This window comes from Lagopus leucura, unplaced genomic scaffold, assembly GCF_019238085.1.
Source record: "Lagopus leucura isolate 7727_CA_CO unplaced genomic scaffold, USGS_WTPT01 Super-Scaffold_100026, whole genome shotgun sequence".
In the NCBI taxonomy this organism is placed as follows: Eukaryota; Metazoa; Chordata; class Aves; order Galliformes; family Phasianidae; genus Lagopus; species Lagopus leucura.
The window spans coordinates 4,409,913-4,422,986 of record NW_024962277.1 but is presented as its reverse complement, the minus strand read 5'-3'; the positions used below and the strand labels follow the sequence as shown (position 1 = coordinate 4,422,986).

Genomic DNA, 13,074 nt, shown 5'->3' with positions numbered 1-13,074 from the left:
GTTGTAATTCTTAGCTGTATTCGTAGTGTCTGCCTCTCAGATTTTGCAGCTTTATTTCAATTCTTCAGCATAACAAAAATATAACATTCTGAACAATTGCATAGAAAGAGCTTAACTCTTAAATTTACTGATGTCAAAGCAGGAAATTAGTGTTTAGATGATGTTTAGAGAGTGAAAATAAAATAAGAAAAAATAGGAAAAGCTAAGAGTATACATCGAGAATTCCAGATACGGAATGTATGTCATGGAACTGAAATAATATTTTCAAAAAATGTACAACTTTCTATTATTTTTCTGTATTTTGTTAGCATATTGATGATTGTGTTTAATGTGTTCAAATATTTTGCAAGCCTTGCACTTTTGAACACAGGAATTTCATAAAATTTTTTTTTAATTTTGAATGAAGACATTTCCAGTGCTTTAAAAAGTTTCCCCTTGAACGCGAGCTAATTAGGGGATATTTTCAAGTGAAAAATCACAGTAAATAAAGGAGTTGTAAATCCATAGTAATAGAAATTGTTATAGCCATTTTCTGAATTTATTTAGCTCTAGTGTAAGATAAATAAATTAAATCAGAAAAAAGCTTAATTTTTAATCTTGAGTTAATACCTTGTTCAAAAGATGGTTATCTGCCCCTCATCAAACAGGCTGATACTCAGATAAGTCAGAAAATGCTTGATCCTTCTAGCAAACTGAGTTATGCATTTGGAGATTGTGTATCAGCGTATCAGACTGAGCATTTTAAGAGTCAGTGTATGAAGTGTGATGCAAGAGCTTACTTGGTATTTGTCCTGAGACATTCATACCTAAGGGGCTTGTAGATTCATGGGGTGATTCAGGTTGGAAGGCTGCTCAGAAGGTCGTTATGCACTTGCTTCCCAAAGACTAAATTAGTATGAGGGTCATTCCATGATATTTCAGGGAGCGGACCACATCACAAAACTAAACTAGGCTAAGTCAAATGCTGTATATTTCCTGAGATGGGAGCAACAAGGCAGAGGATTCAACTCACAAAAAGAGGTGCAATTCTCATCTGTAAAAACAGAATTTCTAGGATCTAATACAGAGAGTAACAGGGCAAAACATCCAGATTTCAAACAGCACAGGTCTCTGCCTAGTGTAATAGAAAGAGAGCTTGTTAGTGATGTTCTGTGAATGAGATTTGGCAGTGAGTATGTATCTTTGGACATGGACAGTGAGCCATAGCTGGAAGAGGAAGGAAGTTTTTTAAGACTAAATGCCAGAATTTCCTTTTTGCTGAAAGTGTTACTCAACTCAGTTCTCTGAAATCACTTTATTCATGCAATCCAGTTTATCTTCTTAGCCATTCGATACAGTTGATCTTTAAAGCTATTTATAAAAGCACATAAACAAATGGTGGCGTATAAACTGTCTTGGAAGAATTAAGAATCTTGTTTAATTTTCATTTAAATCATAAGATCTCCGAAAGTTCTGGTGTAGTACAGTGGGGATTTGCCATGACTTCTTTGCATCACTGTCTTGTTTTCAAAAAACTTTCCAATCTTCTGTGTGGTTGATGCAGTTCATTATCTATGTCAGTTTGTATTTCTGCAATGTCAAGACCTAGATCAAAATGCCTGGCAAGCTGACAATTAGTTTTTTTTTGTGTGTCTTGTTTTGTTTTTTTGCTTTATCTGAATTTGATAGGGAATTTTCCAAGGAAAGAGAAAAAGCCAAGGCCCGAGGGGACTTTCAGAAGCTACGTGAAAAGCAGCAGCTTGAAGAAGATCTGAAGGGATATTTAGACTGGATTACACAGGCAGAAGACATTGATCCTGAGAATGATGAAGAGGCTGATGAAGAAGGCAAACGGAACAGTACGTGTTCTTTACTCAGTGCTGATTCTGTGTGGAATGGTTTGATTGCTTTCAGTGAGTTACTGTGGAGAACGCAGCCTAGCTGGTGTTGATCTCTGATTTTAAATTTGCATAAGTTTATTAGCAGAACAATCATGTCTATTAATATGTTGATACTTGAAGTTATGGAAAAGAATTTAGAATTTTACAATATATTTAGAATTTTTCTCTGACCTGTGCATTTACAACTCTTAGCCTGCACTCAGTCTACTCAGATTGAAAAACCTTGCTTTATTTGTATCTCTAAAAAGTTAGTGCATATAAGCTGCGTACTGCTAAGTATCGTCGTAAGTCCTTGATCAAGAAGAATACGTATTTATGTGTAGTTGCATGCAGTAGAAGCAATGACTTAAAAAGCTTAAAGTATACAGTCAAAACTCCAGTAGAAAAATAATCTTGTGCTAATAGGATTTTTTTGAGTTTCAAAGTGAGGAAATGACACTCTAGATCATTCTGATATTCAAGAAGACCACTATATTGAATCTTTTCTACTAGAAGTTTTCATATGCAATTAGAAATGGGAAAATTTTGGGGTACCTTAATGGAATGGTAAGAAGTATAGTTGTCACTTACTTACAGCATGTTAGTGTATATAGTAGTGTACAATGGAAACAGTAGTCTATTACCACAATAACTTTCTAGTGCTTCTGTTCAGAGTTCCAACATAAAGAAGCAAGTTAGTTTTGTGATCTTGCAAAAACTACGAGTTATCATCTTGTTTCTGTATGTGAGAAATTTTAATTAATAGCAGTATTTTAATGTAACAATTTTATATAAAGTATTTTAGTTTATTAGCTGTGTTTGCATAGTAATAAATAAAAAGAGAACTTCTAGTGCTGTACATAAATGAGAGCATGGATGTTGCTGGTATAATACTGAATGTAAGATTAAAGCCCAAATTCCAATATAGGTATTGATCATAAATAGCACCTTATTGTTTGGTTCATACTCCAGAAAGTATATGTAAGGCAGTGTGTTACAAGTAGTTTGTCAAAGGCAACTCAGAAAAACATTTTTTGTGTTGAAATAATTCATTTTTACTGTACTCCTTTTTTGCACTAGCACTGCTTCTTTGTGAACTGCTCTTGAAAACTATAGTCCTTTCCAGAAGCTTAAATATTGACTGTTGAGGATAAGAGCAACAGTTTTATACTGCAGTAATTTATGAGTGAACATTACAGATAGAAATGTGAAATAGATAGAACATTGCAGATAGAAATGAGTCTTATCTAGGGCAGTGCATAAAAGCCAAAGAGTTCACGGAGTTGACTATATTAGTTATTGTTAATAATTTTGTTTGGAAGGTATGCATAAAATAGGAATTTGTCAGTATGCAATCCTTAAACTGAGAAGTGAATAAGTGCATGTTTTACAAAGTAAATATACTGTACAAGTCCACCATACAGGGTTGTGGATGATGTCAACTGTGCTGTGACCTGTGATCACCGTTGACTTGGTTTGCAGGTGAAATTCCTGGGAACTTTTTGCATCCTGTTGCAGTGGTCTGCTTGTTAATACACTGCAGAAGAACCTTTTGCTCCAGCATTCTTTAAACAGTTTATAGATCATGTTGGTCTTTCATAAATCAGAAATACTTGTTTGCTCAGTTGTTGGTTTTGAGAGAGTTTTTTTAATCTACATTGTTAACGTAGGCATTCTGGGGTGATTTAAGAGCTGAAAGAGATTTTCAGCGGAACAGTAGGATAGGAGATGTAATTAATTAATTAAATTCCAAGAACTGAATTTCAGATGGTTTCTTCTATTTTAAATATAAAAAAGTCAAAGCCAAGTTACTAACCTGGAAAATACCAAAGAATACTAGAAGCCTCATTATCAGCATTGTAAAACTACTGAATACTTTATGTGTTGTATCTTCAAAGCCCTGATACATTGCCTGTCAGGTGTCCTTATACCCCTACAAAGCAAATGTTAGCAGTATTCCTTTGACTTCTGAGAAAAGTAGTTGAAATGTAGATCTTCATGAGTGAATTTACTGTGGGATGATCAATGCAGCATTGCTCTTCAGTGAATAATGTTTCCTTTGCAGATGGTCAGCTTTGTATACCTAAGGGATATCTATTTAGTCCCATCAGCTTGATGTCTACTATTCTAGCAGTAGAGCATAAAGAGAGCTGGCAGACCTGATGTGTTTCCTGCTTCTGCAGCTCTGCTGGCACTGTTGATGTTGTTTTGAGGAAAGAGAAGTAAGAGATCAGGGTGGTAAAGGTTGCAGTATACCGGGCCCTTAACTGTGGCTGAGATGTTGTGAACTGTTGCTGGCAAGATACTGATCTTAACATCAGTTTTCCTCCACAAAGCAGACACAGCACACACAATTATCTGGAGTGGTCTCTAAGTTCTACATTCCAGTCGCATCACAAAAATCATTTCTGGTTTGGCTGAGTCATAAAAGGTTCAAAAAATGTTTTGCGCAAGCTCGATGTTTTGTTTTACAGTCAACTATTGATCTGAAAGCATTCCTTTGGCACTGAGCAGGCTTGTGTATGTGTGTGTTGAGTGGAAATTTCCAGCAATTTCCTAGCATTCCTCTGGGTTTATGCACATGTGCTTGAATATGGGGCTGGGGATTTCATTTTTAGTACCAAATGCTGCAAGATGTAAAGGAGAAAGGTTTGCTCACCTTTACTCCACCTCATATTGTCTTGCATTTCTGCTGCACATAGCATTGTGTGGCAAGGTGTGATGAAAGAGCGTGAGCTATCTATCCAGTTACTCTAGAGAAAGCTTTTGGGTTTGGAGTATAACGGTAATAATAAGCTACTTGTTTGTGAGCAAGGTGAAATTCAGCTAGCTATCATCAGGTTAATAATATTGAGTAGTCAAGTTAGGAAATAAATGTAGTTCAAATATACCAATGAATGATATATTGGATATATAGAATGGTCTTTGAAGCAAAAGAGAGAGCTGGGCTCCGGTGTGAGTGGAAGAAGCCACAGAACTACACTGAGTGCCTCTGGACAATCAAGACTGCCACTGATAACCTTTTAGAAAGGTTTTTTGAGAAAACCTTTTAGCTAGTAGAATTGCCATTGTGTCTCTAGGAAAAGACTAGCTGTTATATTTATATGAGTTAAAAGCTACTTACTTGGAGGTCAGCAAAAAGAATCTCTCATTGACTTCAAAGGAATTCGAATTTAGCTCAAATTCCAAAAATCCTGAAAGGTGAGGTCTGTAGCTGTGATAAGCTTTTCTCTTGGCAATTTTAATTTGTTTTGTCTAATATTGCTTGTTCTGTATATATGGACACGTTTTTATTTTTTTTTTTGCGTTGCAACTGCTGCCATCTACTGTGTAAATGCTGGGATTACATGTACTTAACGCGAAGGGGTTACACTGGCTGACTTAATGGAAGAAAAGAAGAAAAGAAGACTTAGTTTCTTTGGCCGGTCTTCCAATAAACATGGTAAAACATGTTCGAGTTTGCAGTTGAGCTTTCTCTGCATTTGATGTGGTAACTTTTGAAAGCACATGCTATATGCATTTTCTGTACCACAGACATATACACCTACAGCATGGAGATACTGGTGCATGCAGTTCTGCTCTTCTAAGTGCATGTTTCTCATAGACTGGTGCTGCAGTGCTCTGCCTTCTTAGAGCAGTTTTTAATCTGTTTAGATTTTAACTGAAGTGACTTTGAGTGTTTTTATTTAAGTGCAGGCTTTCTTTTTTAAAGATACCATATACAAAATATGCTTTGAATTCAGGTGTGAAAAAATCCATGACAGTATGTCACAAGCTTTATAATTTACTGCAAGTTTTAAATAGCATGGCTATAATATAATAATATTAGTATTTGCTATTGTAATTCTACTTTTAATGTAGAATCTAGCAACAGAAAAAGAAAACTCTTACTGTATCTGCTCTTGTTTTTGATAGTTTTCTGTAATTTGTGTTTTCTTCATTTTCTCTCTCACCCACAGTGGAGGCAGACAAGGGTTCTTATGTGATACATACTTTCAGATCTGTTCCTTTTTAATATTGGTGAATGTATTGATTTGACATAATCACAGTGATAGCAGTTAGGAGATCTGGTTCCATGTAAAATGAATTTTCTGGAGCAGCTGATATCCTTGCTGTCATGAAACGATCACTATTGTGACTCAGACTGAGGTTTGCAAATCTGGTCCTTAACAGAATGTGTAAGATTAAGTCAGGGATTGTTAGAATGTTATGGACTCATTTTTAATAAATATTGAATCAGCTTAAACTTATTTACGTACTCATATATGGTAAGACGGATTATTTCATTCTCCTTCCACCGTCATGTAACCAAACCATTTCAACCTATTGGGAGTTTTTGAGGGCTGACAAAAACAAAAAAAAAAGAGAGAGCCCACAAAAATGAATGCTGGCAGTACGAAAATTAAACCTGCACTGCGTAAGCAGACACCTCACTACTGTGTCATGTGCAACGTCTTCCTGGCAGCCTCTCCATAAGCTGAACTTATCCTGAGGTGCATCGCAGTCAGAGCAGCGAGAACCCCTTCTTTCTGATGTGCTTTCTTTCCCCTTCTTTCTGTGCTTTACGTAAAGTAGATTTAGGGAAATTTGTGATGAATTTTTGATGAATTCTCTTCTGGGATTTTTTTTGTTCTGATTTCCTTTGTGACCACCTCAAAGATGTGGCATAAAGAATTCAGAAAATCAACATACTGATTTGACAAAGAGTTAGGACAGTATTGAAGGTAATGGAACCATGGAATTATCAGCCAACCAGTTATTGACAGGCACAAGGAGAGCATTCTGCAAGGTTTGCTTTAGAATGTTGCCAGTATAGCACTGTTATTAGCAGTCATAAGATTCTCTCCAGTAGCTGTTTTCTTATCCTCATAAATAAAATGTAATAGCTGATACTTGTGACCTAATTTCTCTATCCTCAGGAAGGTATCAAGCTGCATGCTGTACGGGTTAGCTATACTGCCTAATGCAAGCATTCTTTCCTTTAAAATAAAGGCAAAAAAAAAAAAAAAATCTGCTATCTTCTTGTGAGTGCTGGAGTACCAGTTTAAAGAGCTCAAAGCTGGCCCTCAGTGTGCTGTGCCCAGCGCACACCACCCTCTCAAAGATGTGTTCCTGGGACTCTTTCAAGACTTGCCAAGTTGCTTGCATTAGTTAGTGTGAATGTAGTCATGCAGTGGTCTTGCTCTTTCCATCTAGCTAAAGGTTTAAAGACTTGTCAGCAATGTTGGAGCTAGACTTACACGTGTTGTTTTTCTCAGTACTTCTGTCAAGTTTTTCTGTTGGCAGACAAATTACAAGATAATGGTAGTTGTGTTCCTCATTTCAGTTGAACAGGTTCTTCTTCTCTTCCCTTTTAGTAACACAGCACCTGCAAGTCACTAATGAAGCTAGAGCAGTACCCTCTTTGAAATGAAGGGTGACATCCTGGCTACAGAACTGAAAATAGGAGCAAATATTTTTGTCTTCGAAATTTGTTTTTCTTAATGTTCAAAAAGGGCTGATATCATTGGGTAGACATGGGTTCAATTTATATTACTTTATCCATTTTTAAAAAAATTATTTGTCATGTATTCAAAATGAGTGGCATTTGTGTGATACTGAGTGACTGGATTCTGGGTAGTACTCCTAGATGACAGAAGGGTTGGTGTATTGGACATAAGCGTGAGAAGCAGTCTCACGTGTTGCCTGCGTAAAACTTACTGCAAATGTGAGCCTAGCTCTGTTTTTATAGAGCAGCTCTTAATAACAGTGTTTGAAATGAGACTTCTGCACTCTTACATGTGCAGTTGCCCTTCACAAGTGCTAAAATGTTCACTTGGTGGCTTTCAGGTTGTGTTTCCTAACAGCATGATGTCACACAGCAAAAGACAGCTATTTCTTTACTAGACAGAGAAACTCCTTGCATTTATTACAAAAGATGTTGGCATTTTTAAGTAATAACTCTTCATTCTGAAGGTCTGAGACAGTGCTTGAAATAGTTTTGTCTTTTTTTTTTTCTTAAAACATTGACAATATTAATTATTCAATTTGGATCCCAGTGAAGATTACCTGCTTTAGTTTTGAATGAAATTCCTTTTAACTCCATGACTGAAAGCTGTGAAGTTGATACAGGACTAGCAGGGTTCATTTTTAACTTTCAGTTATATAATGCTAGAATTGAGGCACTTGCAGGTGCTGACAAGGGATTTTTTTTGTATATCACAATTAAATTAATATTTAGAAAGAATAACCAAAACAGAAGAACCTTGTGAAAAAAGTTTTGCTGTGCTTACTGCTTGGAGTGCCTTGTTTTATTCAAACACCTGCATGGATATTTTGTATTTTCCTTTGCTATGCCAAGTCTGTGTTAGCATTTCATACTGTAGTTACTTAAATTTGTGGGGGCAGGTTCTCAGCTTTTGCTGCATAGAGCAGTCAGTCTCTCAAGTATAGAACTGATGAGCACATAAATCTACCTGTGACCACTAGCATGTATCTCTAGGTCAGTACTGAGGCAATATAGAGGCTATGGAGAAACACTTTCAGCTCTCATTTTGTACCTGATTTGTATACAGAACAGTAAATTCAGTGCTTGATTCTCACTTACATTAATGTGTTAAATAAAGCCCACTTCAAGCCTCTTTTCAGCTACCAAAATAGTGGGAGATCCAGAACAGAAAGAGGCAGCGTAGCTCTTCTGCCTTCATTACTCAGTCTACAGACACATTCTTTGGAATATATATATCCCAAATATATATATCCCAAAAGCAACAAATTATCGGGACACACAACCTAGAATACCCAGCTATTATTTTATGCTTTTTTTCTTGCCATTCTACGGCAATTTCCACCCCCTCTCTTTTTTCTTACTCGGTATGGTATTTCTACTATATAAGCCAGAAACATTAATTTGACATTTTTCTTGTTCCTGAGTTTTTCCTTTAGTGTTTGCTTTGCACAGAGATACTGTTTCCCCCTGGGAAAACAGGAAGTACTTCAGGAGAACTTCAGTTGTTCATCTTTTCCTAACACTTATTGTACGTTAGTAGAAGTAAATGGTGATGAACAATTGACAAGTGAGCTTTGTCTGATAAATCATTAGCTGTAATTGCTAACTCTGATACCTGCTTGAGTGAGGATTGGACTAGGTGACCTCCAGAGGTCCCTTCGAACCTCAATTGCTCTGTGATCCTCCACATGTGTGGTAATTAACTGATGTGGTACAAATGTAACAGCCCCCTTTCTGCTAGCATCCCTTCTAGTACCCATTCTGACATTCCCAATACTCCTTCCTGACTTCTCATATGATATTTGCGGGCACAGTTGATTTTTAATGTCTTGCTTTGATAATTCCATAATAAAATGAAAATCATAGACTGGCCAGTATGATCAAAGTGCAAGTCACTATTTTCAGAGGAAACTGTGGCATTTCTTGGAATTAGCAATGTGTTACCAAGAGTTCAGCTGATAATCACCTCCAAAGTGGTAACAGGACACTTAAAAGGTCACAGAATCTAGCACTGGGTTTATTCATTAGTTACTGTTCTCTTTGTTCCACATTTTATCTACGTTGCATTCTGTAGTGCTTTTATGCAGTTGTGACGAATAACTGAAACAAAAGAAGTTGCAATACACCCTGGTATTCTTTGTGCTTTCTTTTACTATATGTGAAGGACTGATGAAGTGTCTGTTTAACTTCATCTGCTGTTCCTCAGCCCTTCTGAGTTCTCATTAGATCTGCAAAATATGGAGGTATTCTTGCCATAGAGCAGGAGGTCAGATGCTGCGTAATGCCCTGCTTGGCTATCAGTCTAAAACAATTGCTGTCTCCTAACAGCAAGCATGCCCACCAGTGAAACCGAGTCAGTGAACACAGAGAATGTGAGTGGAGAAGGAGAGAACGCAGCATGCTGTGGGAGCTTATGGTGAGTACACATTGATGGTTCAGCCATCAATATTCTACACCATCAGATAATTTACTTAGTTTTAAATGATTTCCTTTATTTCACTTAGAATATTTGTGGAGTTTTTAGAATGGTATTACAGAAAATAAATAACAGATAGTAACATTTTAGCATTCACAAAGCATTTTGGGAAGATTATTGTTATGTATATGTAATTTCAGTTTATTGATTTGAAAAATTCCATCATTCCAAAGAGATTGAACTTGTGTTAGCTAATTTTTCTGCACTCTTAAAATTTTATTTTTCTTTTCTTTTAGTCAAACCATCTCAAAATCCAAGTTCAGGTCAGTATTTTCCTCTCTTTTTTAATTAGTTTATTTTCTTGATACACTTTATACATCGTTAAGGTCTAATGTGCTTATTCTTTATTTATTGTACTTTAAATTTTACTGTTTGAAAATGCCAAATCTTGATCTAATTTTCAGTCTTCTGGCCTGATTCTCACTCCAGCCTCAGGAATGTTGTTCTGCAATAGAATTACTCTGTGTCTCAGGGCAAAGTAAAATCAGGACATAATTTGTCAGCAGTATTTGTTTGACTATGAACTTTTTTGCTTTTGGATAAAATTAGAAAATACTTTTAATTGTATGCCTTACCTGCCATGTCGCATGTGAAATCTGAAGTTAGTCTTTGGAAATATATTTCTGATGAGTCAGATGGGAACTTGGTTAAGGGTAGTATATCCTAGAAAGATACAGCAACTACCTGCCAGTTTATATCAACCACATGTTATTCTAACCTATATATACATATGTAAATATGATCTATTTGTAATCTTCCAGGTGGATTTGAGATGTTTTGATACTAGAGCTGCTGCTTTTCTATTCTAGTAGTGAAGGCAACGGTTCCTGCACAGATTTTAGTGCCCAAAATTTATCTTAAGCATCAGTCTTTACATCTCTGTGAGCTAACTAGTGAAAACACAAGGTACTCCTAATTCAAAGATACAAGAATTACAGATGTGGTTTGAACAAAAGAGTACAGTTTAAAAAGTGTCATGTTATTCTGAAACACCACAGATAAAAAATAATCTGAAACTGAATATTGCTAGTTTTATATAGATCTACTAGCAATATAGAAAATATAAGTTGATTGCAGATAACCAAGCTAAACTTCATAGGCTGTGGTGACTGACTTGATGGGATACTGAGTTCAGTCATGGTGCAAGTCTTGACTTCCCATTTCAAGTTGGTTTCACATTTGTAACTGGGACCTAATGACCACCTAAACACGAATATTTGAGCAAACAAAAGTGATATTCGGAACATATTTGTGAGAATAATGGTTTTCTTATGAATAGTTATGAAGAAAAAGCAATACATTATTTAATGAGAACATAAATGCTGAATAATTTGGTTTGTTGTAACAAACTGTATCAATTGAAATTGTCCTTTGTGGTTTGAATACTTATACAACTGCTGTATTTTGTGAAAAATGCTTCATAATTTCATAAAACAGTATTATGTCGTTGCAAATTTATGCAAATGAATTTTTTCTTCAAGATAAAAGGCTACGTTTCAATTCTTTCCCTGTCATGATGTTAGTGCTTTGTAACTGCGAGGAATGGTTACTAAAAAATAGAAGACTATGAGAGAAATTCATATAATGTATTTTCTGATTTTGTATATTCCCAAGTTCTTTTGTCACAGCAAGCCATCTACTTATTATTTCTACTTATTTCTTCAGTTATTCCAATCTACTGAAAGTAGACCATTACAGTTTTTCCCCTTTTTGAATTTTTGCTTCATTTCTTTATTTTTTTAAATATGCTCATGTCATTCAAGCACTCGTACAAGTGCGTGCCATTGCACACTCTTCAGGAGCATTTTCATATGTGTGCCATTTGGTTGGAGCATTTTGTCACCGATTTCACAGGCCCTGGGGAAGAAAAGTCCCATTGGCTTTAGAGAGCGATGACTCACAGACAGCGAGGCTTCTCTTGGCTCGTATGAGTAGAGAGATTCAAACAATATTATCTTTATCATGTTTGCTTAAAAGATTGGGTGTTCTGTAAGCTGTTCTGCCTACCTGGTAAGTGAGCCCTCCCATTGCTGGCTTTGGACTCTTGAGCCAAGGACTGGCAAGATAAGAGTGTTCTTGAATGCAGTGTCGCTTTAGGTCAGGACAGGGTATAGTTTCTTTAAAGAGTTAGAATACTGCAGAGGTCTGAAACATCTTTCTACCAATCAAAACATGTATTTATTTCCAGTGCTACAAGTTTAAGGTATGCAAAGAAAATTTTAATGTCTGAATGCGTTGACAACTCAGATGTTTTTATGGCAGCATACTGTATGTAGATTCTGTTTACTGAGAGAAATTTAAAGCATTTCTAACTTTACATATAGTCAATACATTATCTCCTAATTCAGGCACTGGATGTGATAACCAGTATACCTAGTTATATGTAACAAATTTAAAAAGCTGTTTAGTGTCATTTTTATTCCTGTCTGCATAGTTTCACTTAAAGTCTACATTTTGAGATTAAATTAATCTCAATTCTATTTCTTTTGCTTTATGGACTTTTCTTTACTACTATTAATTTTATGGGGCCTGGGAAGACAGGTTACTTGATTGCCTTGTTACTCAATGAAGTATTGAATCCAATTTAATATAATTGTCATTCCCGAAGATGCGGTTTACTTTTAAAAACACTCAACAAAATCTAAAAGAGGAATAAGAAACTAGCACTCCCTAACCTGCAACTGATAATAATTTGCACAAGTAACTGAATTACTTAACGTTTTATGTCAGTGCACCTACTCACATGTGTATACTTGCAGTATACTTCTTCAGAGATGAAACCCTCCTTAAGTTGACATGCATTTTCTGTATAATAAAAATTTCCTTTTATTTGAACTTTCAGTCGGCGCTGGCGTCGCTGGAATCGATTTAATCGAAGAAAATGTAGAGCTGCAGTAAAATCTGTCACATTTTATTGGCTTGTTATTGTCTTGGTCTTTCTGAACACATTAACTATCTCATCAGAACATTATAACCAACCTGACTGGCTGACCCAGATCCAAGGTACAGACAAAAATTATTTGTCCTGTTTGTAACTGTGGATACTTGCATTCTGTATATCCTTCATATTTTGTCATTTTGTTTGTTGCTGTCCTGAAGATATTCAGCCCACCCAAAAGGCAATACAAGAAATGATTGACTGTATTAGATTTCCATTTCCATAACATAGCTGAATTGCATACCAGCAAAAGAATGGACAATACTAAATTGCAAATAACTGTACTTTTGTTGTTAAATCATGAAAGGTGAGG

General features: G+C 35.8%; 1 protein-coding gene across 1 annotated transcript in view; it reads left to right on the top strand.

The window, feature by feature from the left end:
- CACNA1D (calcium voltage-gated channel subunit alpha1 D) overlaps positions 1 to 13,074 on the top strand; it is a 164,536-nt gene that overhangs the window by 87,972 nt on the left and 63,490 nt on the right. Inside the window, exons 9-12 of the mRNA XM_042880189.1 lie at positions 1,669 to 1,838; positions 9,676 to 9,763; positions 10,060 to 10,086; positions 12,666 to 12,826. Coding sequence (XP_042736123.1) covers positions 1,669 to 1,838; positions 9,676 to 9,763; positions 10,060 to 10,086; positions 12,666 to 12,826 — 446 coding nt within the window. The remainder of the gene's footprint in view (positions 1 to 1,668; positions 1,839 to 9,675; positions 9,764 to 10,059; positions 10,087 to 12,665; positions 12,827 to 13,074) is intronic.